General features: G+C 30.3%; 1 protein-coding gene across 1 annotated transcript in view; it reads left to right on the plus strand.

Annotated features, from left to right (window-relative positions):
* LOC124424352 (acetylcholinesterase-like) overlaps positions 1-17,500 on the plus strand; it is a 157,067-nt gene that overhangs the window by 97,493 nt on the left and 42,074 nt on the right. The window contains exon 2 of the mRNA XM_046963265.1: positions 5,430-5,572. Coding sequence (XP_046819221.1) covers positions 5,430-5,572 — 143 coding nt within the window. The remainder of the gene's footprint in view (positions 1-5,429; positions 5,573-17,500) is intronic.

Here is a 17,500-nt window from a genome sequence, read left to right on the forward strand (position 1 = left end):
AGGAGAATGGATCAATGAAGAAATAGAATGGATTTGGCTAAATTTCGTTTAGTCCAAAAAAAAAAAAAAGAGAGAGAGAACAAAAAAGAAATCGTCCATAATTTTTCTTTTGTTTCTTCTTTGTTTTTTTTTTTTTATTTTCAAGCAAAATCCTTCAATACTAATTTCCATTATGATGGTATATCACAGAGAGGAAAAAAGAAAAAATTAAAAAAAAACGAAGAAAAAGAAAAATAATAAAAGAAGAGAAACGAACAAAGAAACAAATAAACAAACAAACAAACAAACAAGCGAACAAGCGAACAACGGACATTAATACAGATTGGATTGTCGAATAATTTCAATGAAAAAGTTACGACAAATTCAAATTACTACTTTTGTTTGTTTGTTTGTTTGTTTGTTTTTTTTTTTTTTTTTATTTTCTTTTTATCTTTCTCTTTCTTTTCTTTTTTTCTTTCCATACATATTTGCAACAGAAGAACGATCAATAAGAAGAAAAGATAGAGAAGGTAAAAGAAGAAGGTAGAAGAAAACTAGAAGGAAGAAAGGTAGATGGGAGGTGGGAGGTGGGGTTAGCGGGTTGGAAAGAAAAGCGAGGGCGTGCCAAGCACCGTGAAAGGGTGGTAAGCATGGGATGAAGTGGTCCGGAACAGAAGCTTTTCTACGGAGCTGTTGGGAATAGAAAAATATCAGAGTACCGAAAAAAGAAGGAAGGAAAGTAGGAAGGAAGGAAGGAAGGAAGGAAGGAGGGAAGGTTTTTTGACCAAAAAACATAATAGAGATGGTAAAGCATAAGAAGAAATTGTTAACGCGTTAAAAGAAAATAAATTGGCATGGAAATATGATGAGCGAGATGATTGGATATCCTTATAAATTTGTATGTGTGTATATGTGCGTGTATATATATATATATATATATATATATATATATATATTTATTTGACAAAGAGTATATTGGAGGAAAAGTTAAGGCAAGGCTTGATTATAGAAAGAATCTAAAAGCAAATCTAACACCTATATGCACGTTAATACATATATATATATATATATATATATATATAAAATAGATACTTTTTCGTGTTTGCCTTATTGTTATGTCGTCCTCGTTTACACGTTCAATATCGATGTAGGAAGTACGTTGTGCGAATGCTACGGAAATAAGGATACTCTTTTTTTCCTTAAGAAAGAAAGATGAAAAAAATAGAGAAAGAGAGAAAATGAAAGAGAAAGAGAAAGAGAGGAAATGAAAGAGAGGGAGAGAGAGAGAGAGAGAGAGAGAGAGAAAGAGAGGGAGAGAGAAGGAACATATCTACACCTGCTTTCTCCTTGCTTGTTCTCACGAAGAGAAATAATAAGAAAAAGAAGAACAGAGAAAAGACGATATTTTCTTTTTAGAAAGACGAAGACAAAGAAATAAGACAGAGAAAGAAAAAGAGAAGGAGAAAAGAGAGAGAGAGAGACAGATACATATATTCTTAGCATCGTCCTCCTTTCATATATTAAAACGTCCTCTCATAATTTTTACAGGAAGAAAAAAAGGAGAAAAACAAAAAAAAAAAGAGAAAAAAGAAATAACATGATCGCGTGTTCTCGATTTCGAAAACGTAACTAACCTTAATTCTTCTTTCACAGTTAATTCTTAATATTCCAATTTAAATCCAAGTTTCTCGAAGTTCTTCGAAGATTCTAAAGAAAGTACTTCAAGATTCCCTTCCCCTTCTTCTTTTCCCTCTTATTGTTAAAAGTCATTCAGAGATTCGAGATTATTCGTTTTAATGTCGACCCTTATCTTATTACCGATATATATATATATATATATATATATATATATATATATATATGTATATATAGATATATTTAAAATACTTTATGACCCCTTTTGAATTTATAATATTGACAGTTGACATTAGATTGATAGTTGACCTTAGATTGATAGCTGTTCTATTTCAAGAGAATAAGCGACAATAATATTATAAAGAGAAAAATGTAAAATGTTACACGAAAATGTTATGAACTTTATGATACCTTTTATCCTTCATATATTTGTTTAATTTCTTTTCGTTCGTTATCATTTCATTAAGGGAAGAAAATTTTTTTTGCACCAAATGTCAAAAAAAAAATGCGACTAATTTCCCCTCCCAACCCCCTCCCCCATCTCTCTCTCTTTCTCTCTCTCTCTCTCTCTCTCTCTCTCTCTCTCTCTCTCCCTCTCTTCCGCATTTAATTGATATTAAATGAACTGTTGTAAGAGGAGGGGAAAAAAAAATGAAAAAAAAAAGAAAAAAAAAGAAAAAAAAAATGTAAAGGGAAATACGTCGTCGAACTGTTGGCATAAGGAGAACTTGGCGTTAAGGCCACGGGCAATGATTCCCTCTTTTTTTTTTTTTTTTTTTTTTTTTTTTTATAATTCAGAAGGGTACGTTGAAAGAGGGTTGACTTTAAGCCGTCCGGTGATTACACGGTAGGCCTAAATATCTCACGAAGGTCGCTCGAGAAGTTCGCTATTTTTACGACAACGTGGTCATTCTGGCATCGTTATCTTCCGTCATGTGTCCCTATATTTAGTTTCTCGCGTGTGCCAAGAGACGACAAATAAAAAAAAAAAAAAAAGGAAAAATAGAAAAAATAAAAAAAAGAAAAAAAGGAAAATAAAAAAGGAAAAAAAGAAATGTAGTAACTCTATATACTCTGCTCTGCTCTCCCTCTCTCTCTCTCTCTCTCTCTCTCTCTTTCTTTCTCTCTCTCTCTCTCTCTCTTTCTCTCTCTATTTTCTATACATTTAATTTTTTTTTTTTTCATTATATTTATTTTCCATTGTGTAATAGAACGTTAAGAATCGTCATCTATTCCCCCCGCTTCTCTCTCTCTCTCTCTCTCTCTCTTTCTCTAACTTCAAAGAGAAAATTAAAAGAAATTCTGATGTTCTTTTTACGAGCAGCCCTCCGGGATGAGTCCTCCGAATCGAAAGATGTAAAAAAAAAAAAAAGAAAAAAAACAAGGAAGAAGAAGAAGAAGAAGAAGAAGAAAAGAAGAACAAATAGAAAAAAAAAAAAAATATAGATATAAAAAATACTCCTCTTCTCTCATCGACCATAGACGTATGTACACTAATGTATGTACCAGGGTATAACGCGTTCGGTATGTATAAGACGAATGGCAACCCTCCGGCGAATCTCGAACATTTCTATTTATACGAGAATACACATATTTACCATGCAGACGCTTCTGCATACACAGGACAATATGTATTCTCAGAGACATCTGAGACAGTGCGGGGGAGGAACAACGATGGTATGTGTCGTCGATGTTATGAAAAATATTTACAATCTATATTCTTTCTTTCTTTCTTTCTTTCTTTCTTTCTTTCTTTCTTTCTTTCTTTCTTTCTTTTTCTTTTTTTTTTCCTTTCTTTCTTTCTTTTTGTTTTTCTTTTTTTTCTTCCTCCTCTTCCTTTTCCTTCTCTTTTTTTTCCTTCCTTCCTTTCTTCCTTTCTTTTGGACAACCTGACTAAGGGAAATCCTTTATATCGGGAAAAATGCATTTTCCACGAAAGAATCCTTTTTAAAGCCATCCTTAGGCATTTCAAAGCCTAGAGAACTCGAGCTAGCGAGGTTAGCTGACGCTGGTTTTACATTGCGAAAAAGAAATTATGCTTTTGTGTTAGATTCACGATTACGTATACTTATATATACGTACTTATATACATGCATATACATATATATATATATATATATATGTGTGTGTGCGTGTGCGTGTGTGTGTATGTGTGTACATATGAACATATATGGAAAAAGTTATAAGTAAGGAGGAAAAAGGTCAGGGTAAAAAAAAAAAAAGAAAGAAAGAGAAGAAAAAGAAGAAGAAGAAGAAGAAATGAAAAAGAGAGGCAAAGAAGAAAAGAAAAGAAATAAATAAATAAAAATACAAAAGCGTTTCGTACTATCAAAAATGTGCTACCATAACTGCTCTTACTATATCCTCTTATCGTATACCATCTTCTTCTTATCTCACTTTTCCCTCTACTTTGTAAAATATCGCGGCTAATCCACTGATACCGTCCGGCTTAAAGTGTACACCGCATAAACATTATCCCTCCCTTTTCTCTCTCCTCTTCACCACCCAAACCCTCTCGTCGACGTCGTCCTCGTCGTCGTCGTCGTCGTCGTCGTCGTGTTTCTCGAGTATTCTGTTTTCTCTCACTATCTCTCTCTCTCTCTTTCTCTCTTTCTCTCTCTCTCTCTCTCTCTCTCTCACTCACTCTCTTTATCTCTCTCTATCTCTTTTCCCTCTCTACTTCTCTCTTTTTCTGTCTCCTTATTTTTCACCGTTCCTAGACGCGTCTACGTGCACCGAACTACTAACTATCTCTCCTGACTGTCTAATAAATGCAACAGACAAAAAAACCCTCGGAATTTTCCTTACCAAATGTATTTTTCTTTCTACCTTTCTTTCTTTCATTCTTTCTTTCTTTCTTTCCTTCCTTCCTTCTTCTTCTTCTTCTTTTTCTTTTTTTTTTGTCTCGTACTAATGCAAGGGGAAAAAAAAAGGATGTCTCGTTTTCGAATTTTTGCAAAAATCAAATTTATCATTAAGATGAAATACTTTATTATTTTATTTAATTTCTAATGATTTATTATTTCACGTTAGAAAGAATAACAATTAAGATTTTACGTCGATCATCGATAGCAAAGATTGAACTAGTATGTTCGTTTCGAAATTGACAAAAAAAAAAAAAAAAAAAAGGAAAAAGAAAAGAGAAAAGAAATCGACGTAAGTCCGCTCTTAAGAGATTAATCGATTTCATTTAATTGAAAACTCATTTAATTGTTATAGAAATCGCTTTCAAAAAGTACTATTATGTTGAATGACTTTTTATTAATGATATATCTTTTAATATCCACGAAGTAGTCCGATCGATTGTAATGTTGTTTGTTTTAAATTATTATAAAAAATGAAATAAGAAATTCAGGACAATTCGTTATCGTCGATATTGACGAATTGATTTAATTGAAAATTATTATTGCGGGAATTATTTTAAAAAGAGCATTATGTCGAATGATCATTTATTAATAATATATCTTTTATATCTGAATCGAATACGATTATAATGTTGTTTGGGGTGTTCGTTTGTTTGAAAATATTGAAAAAGAAGAAGAGAAAAAAAAAAAGGAAAAAAAGAAAGAAAAAAGAAAAATCTAGAAAAATTGCATTTTTACAATATCAATAAATTAATTCAATTAAAAATCATTATTATTAACCGTGGAATCATTTTAACATTATTAATATATTTCTATATCCGAGAGAATAAATTTCACGAACATATATCATTTTTTTTGGTAAAAACGTAGAGTAACGGTAGTTTTCTCTTCGTAACTTATTAAAATGCAGATGAAAGATGGTAAACGGAAACTTGAAAATTTTTGTTTCAGGAACTTATTTCATTCTGTACGACTTCATCGATTTCTTCGAGAAGGACCAAGCGAGCTTTTTGGACCGTGACAAATTCGTTGGCATTATCGATACCATTTTCAAGAACATGTCGCAGATCGAGCGTGACGCCATCAAATTTCAAGTAAGTGTCGTTTCGATGATTATCGATGTATGAAACAAATTTTATACTGCGATAAATATGATTGGAGAAGAAACAGAAAAAGAAAAAAAAAAAAAAGAAAAAGAATAAGAAAGATAGAGAGCAAGAGAAAGAGAAAGAGAGAGAGAGAGAGAGAGAGAGAGAGAGAAAGAAAACTTTAATTCGACCCTCTTTTCTTTTTCTTCGTTTATCTTTTAATATATTTTAAATTCGAAGATCGTAAAAAATTCCAAATATTTGACATGAAAAATGAAAAGGTATATATATATATATATATATAAAATTGTTTAATAAAATCAGAATTGTTATATATACATATATGTAAAATTATTCAGTTTTAAATTTAAATTCTTATACATATATACATATAAAATATAAAATATATATATATATATATATATATATGTATAAATAAATAAATAAAATTGTTAAGTAAAATCAGAATTTCCTTTCTTATTGCTAATCTCCTATATACAGTTAGAATTTGTTTGTCCATTTGCAAGACAATCTCCTTCGTAAAGTCGAGCAGCAACTTCAACTTGTCAGTAAACTTAGACCGGTGTTCTCTTCCTTCTCTACGGGAAATGCCGCGAGCAGATATTCCGCGAAGCGTTTCAAGTACTTACTATAGTTTCCTTCGGTTACATACATTGTACCCTTTACTCCGTGAAACTGCTTCGGTTTTATACATTCTTCGATAAAGAGAGACAGAGAGAGAGAGAGAGAGAGAGAGAGAGAGAGAAAGCTACAAACCTGAATTTAAGATTTTAACCCCTAAAATCCATTTTCTTTTTACGTTCAACTTCTTTCTTTTCTCCTTTTTTTTTTTACTTCGTGCTTTATCTATCTATGTATCTCTCTCTCTCTCTCTCTCTCTCTCTCTCTCTCTCTCTCTCGCTCTCTTTTTCTTTTTTCTCTTTAATCGATTTTCACTTCGTTACAAGAGCATGGAAAATTATTTTCGTCTTTACCCTTGAAAATTATTGATTTTCTATCGTAAGTTCAATAGGCTCGTAAATATATATGTATAGTTGGAAGTTAACATTATTAAAAATAAATATATAAATATATATATATATATATATATAATTATCTTGGTTATTATAAGTGTGTTATTAATTAAAAATTAACGATGAAGACTTATATACATATATATATATATATATATATATATATATATATATATATATATGCATGAATATAAACAGATATAAATATATATTAATATATATATATATATATATTTATTTGTATGTGTATATGTGTGATATATTTATTATTAATAATTAGAAATCCTTCAAGCGATTAGATCGTCCTTCAAAACTAATCTCATTTTATCTGATTTATATTTAATATCGAAGCGATATTTACATTAACCTGTAGTATGTAAATCCAAGAGACTTTACGCAGGAATGAGCGACCTATGACAAAGCATCTTTTGACGTGATGTTCCACCGATCGGAAAGTAATTAGCGGCAGCCTGTAAGGATGGCGAGAACCTTTGAAGAGTGATATCGTTAAAGTATATAAAACGATATCGACCTAACGCCTTATCGTCTAGGCTATACGTCTCTTTCTTCTTTTCTTTTAAAAAGAAAGACAGAGAGACAGAGACAGAGACAGAGACAGAGAGAGAGAGAGAGAGAGAGAGAGAGAGAGAACATTACTCCATATAACATATAATAAATTTACAGTATATTAAAAAAAAAAAAAAAAACAGTATAAAATATTTAAACATAATATCAAAATATATATCAAATACTTTGCAAATATTTAATAATTTGAATGAAAAAGGTAAAAGAAATATTTCGTATGAATTTATGGCATAATTAAAAAAAAGATGTATATGTATATATATATATATACTCTGCATTAATAATGATGAATAAAAAAAGAGAGATATCATCGAATGCGATTTTAAAAGTGTCCAATGAAAATAGGATGTGGAAATAGAAAATAAAAATGTGTAACGTTTTGCGTTCTCTATTTTTTTTTTCTTTTTTTCTTTTTTCTTCTTTTACTTTTCCCCTTTTTTTTTTTTTCGTTTTTTCTTTTTTAATTTCGTTTCATGGTATCAGTCGCTCATTTTTCACGATACAGTGAAAAATAAACTAGCGTGGATGGATACGCGCTGAGGAAACGAGAAGTGGATTTAGTTAAAGCAAAAAAAAAAAAAAAAGAAAAAGAAAAAAGAAAAAAAAAACAGAAAGAAACAAAACAAAACAAAAATCTAAAAATACGAACGATTTTTCTACAAATAAATACGAAGAGACATGATTGAATATTATCATGTCTCCTTTCCTCCATTTCTCTTTTCTCTTATTCATTTAATTATTCATTGATTTATTTATTTATCTCGTTTCTTGTTTTGGCTATTTTATAAATTCTTCTTCCTACTTTATTTCTTTTTTTTTTCTTTTTTCTTTTTTTCTCTTCGCACTCGTATCTTTTTCTCAATCCCATAGCTTTAATTATTCTCCGTTCAATTTATAATCGCGGAGAACACGCGTGAGATACATATATTCAATAGGTATAAATTCTACTCGGATAATTGGATTTTCTGCATTGACGAGTAATCGAGCCTATTGTACGCTTGATTGCACGATGATGAGTGACATACGGTGACCTTACGGCCTCGATTATCTCGATAAGGAGATACATTTGATGATACCTTATATGTATAATTTGTATTCGTTATATGCGATTTATTTTTTTATTTATTTATTTATTTATTCAATTGTATAATGCACATATATATATATATATATATATATATATATATATATATATATATAATTTACTCGTATGATTGTTAAATTAATTTCGACAGATACGTTCGTACGATCTCTTTTATTTAATAAATTAATTATTTCCTATTTTCTTTCTTTCATTCTTTCCTTTTTCTTTTTGTCAATTGATGTTGCAAATGCTCTATATCAATTTTCTTTTTTTCTTTTTTTTTGCTTAAAGGTCGGCACTCGTTAATCCTACTACTACGAATACTCTCTCTCTCTCCCTCCCTCTCTCTCTCTCTCTCTCTTTTTCTCTCTCTCTCCTTCTCGAATGTTGGACACAAAAATGTTTTTTGCAAAAACAACCTTGACCCGTCGATAAAAAAAAAAAGGAATGAAAAAGGAAAAAAAAAAAAGCAAAATCAAAACAAAAAGAGGGATAGCTCCGAGAACGAAAACACAAAAAGGAAAGGAAGAAAGAAAAAAAAAAAAAAAAAAAAAAAAAAAAAAAAAAGAAAAAGGCAAGAGTATGAACATCGAGTTTGCACGTTAAAGATTTATTTAACGATTCAATTTGACTACATACTTTTAACGATTTAACATTATCGTGGAAATTATCGTGAGATCTTAAATATAGTAATCAAAGACGTATGTGCATTTCTATACTGTTATATACGATTAAATACGTCTATTAAAACACGAAACAATTCCCTTTTACAATGTTATAAGACAACATCATTGGGAAATTTTAATAAAACGATCATGTTCCTTCGTAGTTGTTATAATATATAGTTGTTTAATAAAACGATCATGTTCGTTCGATATTGTTAACGACAGCAACGGAGATTAACGAGCTCGACGTTTATAAAAGTTTGAAAAAAGGGCTTTGAAAAAAGAAAGAGAGAGAGAGAGAGAGAGAGAGAGAACACTATAGATCAGACTCATGAACGAGTTTTTCGATACTTGGTGAAAATAATAACGAGAGAAAGAAAAAAAAAAAAAAAAGAAGAAAAAAAATAAGTTAGATACAAACATTTATGAGCGATCGTGAACAATATCTAATTGTTTACAAATATATTATATTTCATTAATTTTGTTTTTCATTAACATCACGAGGTCATAGATTTCGTTTTCTTTCTCTTTTCGTTCTTTTTCTTCTTTTTTTTTTTTTTCTTTTTTTTTTGTTCGAACGAATGACGATAAATAAATATTTAGATAGGTGCCATCAATCGAGACGATAATGTTGGACGTGTCCTCGAAACGTCCAAGTCTACGTTCAATTTATCCGGCCTATTTTCTTATAACTCGGTCAAGTCGATCCATGTATATGAATACAATATAACAATTTTCTCATTCCTTTATCAAACGAGAAATAACATAATCTTCAATTTAAAAAATGTTATTTTCTTCGTTAAATCGATCGAATCTTTTGTTCGTCGCCGTCGCCACGATTGAAGAATTTTTTTTCTTTCTTTCTTTCTTTCTCTTCTACTTTTTTTTTCCCCCTTTCTTTCTCTCTCTTTTTTTTCCTTTCCTTCTTTTTTTTTTTTTTTGGTTTATAAGCTTTACTCAAGCAAAAAGGCAAAAAAAAAAAAAACAAAGAAATCATCTAAATAAAAATTATCGAAAAACAAAACGTGCAATAAACTTACGTTTATTATCTTCGAATAAAATCAATCTTTTCTTTTTTTTTTTTTTTTTTTTTTTCTTTTTTTTTTTTTTTTTTTAATATGACGATAAACAATATAAACAATTTTGTTTGGTATTGCTTATCAACAAAATTATCTATCCGATAATATGCGAAATAAACTTATGTTTATCTCATCGTAAAATCAATTTCTCGATACTACGATAAAAAAAAAAAAAAAGAGAAAAAAAAATTTATAAATAATTTCGTTGCATTATTTAATAAAAATTATTATCCATATGATAAAATGATACGAGAAATTACGCTTATCTCCGTCTCTCTTCTTTTTTATTAACAAACACTTTCTATTAACAAATAAATAAATATATAAATATATGTCTATCTCTTTCCATAACATTCTCTCATTCATTTAATTCATACTTAGACGGATATTAATTATGACGGGTTTGCAGAGTTAAAAAAAAAGAAAAAAAAGAAAATAAAAAAGAAAGAAAAGAAAGGAAAAGAAAAGAGAAAAAAAAAGGAGAAGGAAGAGAGAAAAGAAAAGAAAAAAAAAAAAAGAAAAAAAAAACTTAGGTCACTTTAATAAATGAAATTGCACACAGAGAAAAAGGTTAGCTTAGCTATCTCTCGTTTACTCTACTTTAACACTTTTGACGAACGAGTTCTTTGATTTGTTCCTTTTTCTTTTCCTCTTTTCTTTTTTTTTTCTACTTGGCCTCGGCTATTTTCCCTTCTCATTCATGACAGATAGATGGAAAGAAGGAAAGAAAGAAAGAAAGGAAGAAAGACAGAAAGACAGAAAGAAAGAAAGAGAGAAGAAAAAAGAAAAAAAGAACAAAAAAGAAAACCAAGAAAAAAAAGAACAGTAAGAGAGAGAGAGAGAGAGAGAGAGAGAGGATAGGAAGAAGAGGGAGAAGAGGGAGAAAGACGACAGAGAAATTTCCTCTACAGGTGATACGAGAGGGTAGCTTAGCCTTCGTCCTTTTTCTATTCCCCTACGTTTCGCGATAAAAGAGAGAACTCCGAAAATTGATTTCCGAGCAGGTGGTCGTATTTACATAGAAGAACCAGAGAGTCGCGAGCTTCGCATCAAACGGAAGTCGACTCGCAAAAGGACTCATTCCTTTAACCTCCCCTTGACACACATATACACATCGATCCTACACATTCACATACCTCGTACATAAATGCACAGACGTAGATGCACATATGTATACGTCTATCGATAGCAATAGTATACGTATGTATATATACGTACATACGTACGTACATACATACTATGTATTTCTTCATGGAAAAGCAAGAAGAACTCTCTACCTGGCACGATTTACATTTCGTTCTATTTGATTTTTACCTTAAGCTTTTGCCACGAGGAAATCGACTTACGCATTTCGTTCATACCAATACGCCTCAGGAAATTTTTTCTTTTCCTTTTTTCCTTTCTATCTTTCTTTCTCTCACTCCTTTTTTTTTGCTCTTCTTCTTCTTCTCTCTTTATCTATCTATCTATCTATCTATCTATCTATCTCTGTCTATATTTATCTGACAAGTTTACGAGCGACTATGTTCATTCGTTGCCACAGACTTTGGTACTGACTGTCGGAATTCCTTTGAGAAAAACTTGATGTCTACTTTCTTATAGATTTTCTACGTAGACTGACTATACTACATAACGTAACATGACTACTTATCCATCTATCTATTTACTTTTATTACTGCTATCCTTCTTTTTTATTCTCTTTTGTTTTTTCTTTTCTTTCCTTTTCCTTTTCTTTCCTCAATTCCAATTTCATTTGATCCTTTTCACCTTACAATCATTCCAAGTATAATCTGACAAATCGATAGATTGTACAAAGAGGAAGTAGGGAGGGGGGGGTGAAGGGGGTTGGATGGACGAAGGTAGAAGGGGGGGGGTGGGTGAAGAGAAAGATATTTACTTCTCGTCTTCAGGTATTCAGATTGAATAAGGTTTTTTTTTCTTTTCCCTTCCCCTTCCCCTCCACCCTTGTACGTACATATCTCGACGATTAAATCGTAATATGTGATATGTAAATTATATATATATATATATGTGTGTGTGTGTGTGTGTGTGTGTGATTCATTTTTGTCTGTCTCATTCATTTTTTTTTATTTACTTATTTCGAACACATGATGAAGTAATATAAGAATAGGTAGGTAATATCATTCGTTTTAATGAACGAGATGCATATATACGAGTGCATGAAAAATGGGGCTTGTTTCATGTGCGAAATAAAAAAAGAAAAAAAAAAAAGAAAAAGAAAAAGAAAAGAAAGCAAACAAAAAAAAAAAAAAAAGAAAAGAAATAAAAATAATTGCATCATTAAATTTAAAAATCGCCTATACCCTTCGATAAATTTCACGATGATAACTATGATTAAACTGTTGATATATTTTATATCTTCGTGCGTTCGAGCATACAATAGATCGAAACAAACAAGGAACAAGGGGTGGAGAAAGAAAAAAAAAAATTTTTTAAAGAAATTAAAAAGAAGGAAAAGAAGAAGGTGAGAGAGAGAGAGAGAGAAAGAGAGAGAGAGAGAGAGAGAGAGAGAGAGAGAGAGAAATTTTACCGCGTGAAGTGTTAAACGAGCCCGTAGAATATTTCGCAAAGGCCTCGATACGTTCTCGTCCTTTTTTGCAGCGTTAGAGAAGGCGATGAAAAAAGAGAATGAGTATAGAAGAGAGAAAAAAGAAAGGAAAAAAAAAAAAGAAGAAGAGGACGGAAGGCAGGAAGGAAGGAAGGAAGGAAGGAAGGAAGAAAGGAAGGAAGGAAGGAAGAGAAGGAAGGAAGAAAGGAAGGAAGGAAGAGAAAGGGGAAAAAAAATTATGAAGAAAAAAAAGGGAAGAAGAGAATAAATAAAAAGGAAAAGAAAACGAATAGAGAGAAAAAAACAACGAAAAGAGAAAAAAAAAACAAAAAAAAGTATAACGAGCACGCTTCGTCACGCCTTTGCTCGCGCTTGCATAATTAAAAGGAAGAAGAAGCGCGCGAGTTCGCGTTCGCGTTAAAGCTCGCAAAGCCGCAGGCTTCGTGGCGCATCGAAGAGAAGGACGTCCTTTTTAACGTGGCATTCTATGCACGAGAAAGAGAGAGAGAGAGAGAGAGACAGAGAGAGAGAGAGAGAGAGAGATAGAGAGACAAAGAGAGCTTCATCACGTGAAATCGTCGTCACATCGTCTAATCGCTCTTCTATGTACCTAAATCCAGCGCTACTCTTTTTCATAAAAACAGAGCAGCCAAAAGCTTGATATCCATAGCCAAAAGCTTGATATCCATAGTTACCTTAGTAATCCAAGATATTAAAATGTGATTTCGTGCGATTTATTTATAATCGCGTGTTAATAAAATCCTCGCGAATTTAATCACGATCAAAAATTATGTTATCATTGTCAATGACAATTATAATCGTCAATCTATCCACTACAATTATAATTAATTAATTAATTATCATTTCATTTAACATTCGTACGTTATAATTATATTCATAAGAAATTATTAAAAGTAATATTTACGTTAGATAATTATCATATATGACATAATAATTTTTCTATAAATATTTATTCATTTATATCATTGTATTTGTTTATCACGACAATGTCGCAATTGTAATTATAATTTTTCTACGTGTCAATTCATATTATTGTATTAAAATTATATTAACATTGTAATTTTTCTATAACAACTAATATATCTTTATATTTATTTGTTTCGACGATGTTTATAATTATAATTATAATTATAATTATAATTATATCTCGTTTCGTACTTCGCGTTAAACGTATACCAACCTTTTCTCTCTCTCTCTCACTTTCTCTCTTTATCTCTCTTTTATTCGTTTAAATCCTCGTAGACTGTTTTATAGCGAATATTTTCGAGTAGGTTAAGAGTATCTTAAATTTGATTTGTTGAATAATAAAGAATAATTATATAAAATTTCATTATTATTAGACAAAAATAATTATGAAAAATTCTGAAGAAGAAATTTACGATACGGCCAGATTAATTGATCTCTCTCTTTTTTTTTTTTTTTTCATATTAATAATCTATTCAATGATTTTATAATGTGACGAGTATCATTTCGATTGTTTTATATTTTTAATTCAATATTTTTTTATTCCTTTATTTTTTTCTTTTTTTTTTTCATATCTAAAAACATATGGAAAAACAAATAAATCATTAAGTCGACGAAGACAAAAAACAACAACGACATATATATATATATATATATATATATATATAGTTAAGAATTCGATTAGACCATACTAAAACTTGTTTTGTTTGTTTTCGAAATGATCGACTTTTTCTATCTCGATCGCGCTATCACGGATACACATTTTACGAAAAACATAAATGACGTAAATGTCGTTTTCGCTTTTAGCTATGCTGGACGAATATTGATCCTCTCATGGGACGTACTGTGAATTTTAAAAAGCTTCAATGCTCAACGTTCTGAAAGAAGAAAAACTAAAATGAAAGAAAGAGATAGAAAGGAAAAAGAGAGAGAGAGAGAGAGAGAGAGAGAGAGAGAGAAAGGAGAAAGAAATAGACAAAAAGATAGGAAGAGAAAGAGAAAGGTAAAGAGAAAGAGAGAAAAAGAGAGAGAGAGAGAGAGAGAGAGAGAGAGAGAGAGAGAGAGAGAAATAAAGCCATGTACGCGACAAAGTCGTTTTTTCAGATTTCCCAGAGCAGATTTAAGAGTTTCACACTTATCGAGATGTTCCATGTAACCACGTAGCTTGATTTAACGTCTCGATAACCGAGTACCATTAATATTCACTAACACACTGAGATTCGTTCAGCATACTCCCGTATTCGCCCATACATACACACACACGTATATATATTTACACATTCATACAAATTTATGTATACGTGCTTTTGACTCGATTACGACGGAGTAAAAGACGAGATAAACTTTTCCCTTCGTGTATTGACTGATAATAATTTAACGTTATTCGAAAACGATGGTGACAAAGTTACGTAGAAGAGTATCGAACGATATCGGCTCCTATCGATTATACTCTAACTAATATATGGTCCCTTTCGTACAATTGTCCCTTATAGGCCCTACAGGAACTTTTCTTTCTTTTTTTTTCTTCTTCTTCTTCTTCTTTTTCTTTTTCTTTTTCTTTTTCTTTTTTTTTCCCCCTTTTTTTTCGTTTCTTACGTATTCTCTATTATCGTTACTCGAATCATTCGGTAGCATCGTTCGATCCTTTTCATGGATCTTGATAGATAAGCGGTACTCGTTCAAATAAATTTTAAAAGAGAGAGAGAGAGAGAGAGTTAAATTTTGTTAAAATTTAAAATTAAATTTATGTGTCCATTAAAATTATTAATTTTTTGATAACAATGATACTCATCAAATAAATGGCATCAGGTTGTAACTATATTTGAAATGATTTAATTACGTCGAAATAAAACGTAGTAATTTTCATACGATTCAAATCGGAATGACGTAATTAAAGATTTTTTATTTTGATAAGATTAAAATTAGAAATTTTATATATTGCTAATATATATGTTCCTAGATATACATATGTATAATGATTTTGTCAGTAATATAATAAAAACTGTTCAAAGAATGTATTAATAAGAAATTTCGTTCGAAACTTTTACGGAAGGAAGAAAATATTTGATAGACATTTTTATTTATTTATTTTTTTTTTTTTTTCTTTCATTCTTTCATAAGAGGGAATTTCATAAAAATTAATAATAAAAAATAATATAAAAAAAAAAAAATATATATATATATATATATACACGTATACAAGAATCTTTCGTGTTTCTCGGGAGAGAAAAGAAAGTACAGAAAAAAAAGGAAAAAAAAAAAAAAAAAGAAAAGCTGTAAGAATGCAGTTTATTTGCGTTAACTCTCAGATATTACCTCTCGAATACTTTTCATCATGTTTTTCGTCCGATCAAGTTTAAGAACCTGGAAAGTAAAGAGAGCAAATTCAGAATTTTTCCGTGAAAAGCAATTTCTCCGACACCAGGAGTCCCTTGTACGGGAGGAACAATTTTTCCGTGAACATAAAGTCTTTCTCGTAACAAAAAGAAAAAGAGCAAGAGAGAGAGAGAGAGAGAGAGAGAGAAAGAGAGATAGAAAAAACCCCATAACCCGTCTAACCAAGTAACCACAACGTCGCTTGATATCAACGTGCGAAAAGGCTAACGGGGGCAGTCGTGTTACGAATGTAAAAAAAAAAAGAAAAAAAAGAAAAAAAGAAAAAGAACAACGCGGTGACTTTTTTCTTCTTTCGTTTTACGAAAAAAAAAAAACATAAAAAAAAAATGAAAAAAAATAAAAAAGAAAAATTGTCGAGTCATGATCTCCGTGTATTTTTTCTTCTTTCTTTTTTCTTTTTTTTTTTCCTTTCTTTGTTTTCATTTTCTCTTCTTTTTTCTACAATCTCAAAGTTGAATAAGTTCGTCGATGTACACGCGACATTATTATTTATCATAAGCCTAACGATCTGTTCTCTTTTTTTTTTTCTCCCTCTCTCTCTCTTTCTTAATAGTTCAAATTATCGATCGATCGATCGATCATCGTGACATTATATAATCAATCGTGACATTATAATAAAATTTATTAAATGAAGAAAAAGATTAATCAATATTATATTCATAATTTTCAACGCGAAACGATATTATTATCGAGTGAAAATTTATTTTCAATAGTCATACGTAAATTTATTATCGTTGTAGGATGTTACGGTAAGCAAAAAAAAAAAAAAAAAAAAAAAGAAGAAAAAAAAATTCGACTTCCTCCCCTCCTCATAATGTAGAGAAAAATGAAAGAAGGAAAGAAGAAAGGGAGAAGAGGAGAGAGAATATAAAAAAAAAAAAAAAAAACAAAAAAGAAAAAAAGAAGAAAAAAAAGAAAAAAATGTCGATAATCCCAATGAAAATCAAAAATGTTTATTCCGATAGACGTTTACGATGACACACGGAGTTGTTCGAATTGAAAATGACTGATGGAATCGCAAAAAGAGGTAACGTGAAAAATGTCGAGGGTGAACGGAATCTACGTGATGACACGCTTAACGTTTCGCATCGTTGAACTCGAAAAACTCGAAAATTACATCGACTCAGAGAAAATATGTCAAAGGACTAGACTCACTTATATATTTCCAGACTCGTTCGACTTTCAAATATATGATACGCAAAATAGTTGATATATTTTTGAAGTACACTGATGGATTTTCTATTTTATATATATATATATATATATATATATATATATATATAAATATATAGTTAAATTCAAAGGTGATGTATGTGTGCGTATAATAGTTGTATGCGCACGTATGAAAATATATTGATTTAGGTTTATTCTCATTTTCTTATGAATTTCCATCGAAGAATGTCGACGGACAAGTCGACGTGAAAAATTCTAATAATAACTATTACCAGATAATAACGAAGGAAAATAACTAAGGATAGAAATCAAGCTCTTAAAAATAATCTCATATTAGTAAAGTATACAATGAAATGATGTCTTT

The sequence above is a fragment of the Vespa crabro genome, chromosome 5, assembly GCF_910589235.1.
Source record: "Vespa crabro chromosome 5, iyVesCrab1.2, whole genome shotgun sequence".
NCBI classification, from domain to species: Eukaryota; Metazoa; Arthropoda; class Insecta; order Hymenoptera; family Vespidae; genus Vespa; species Vespa crabro.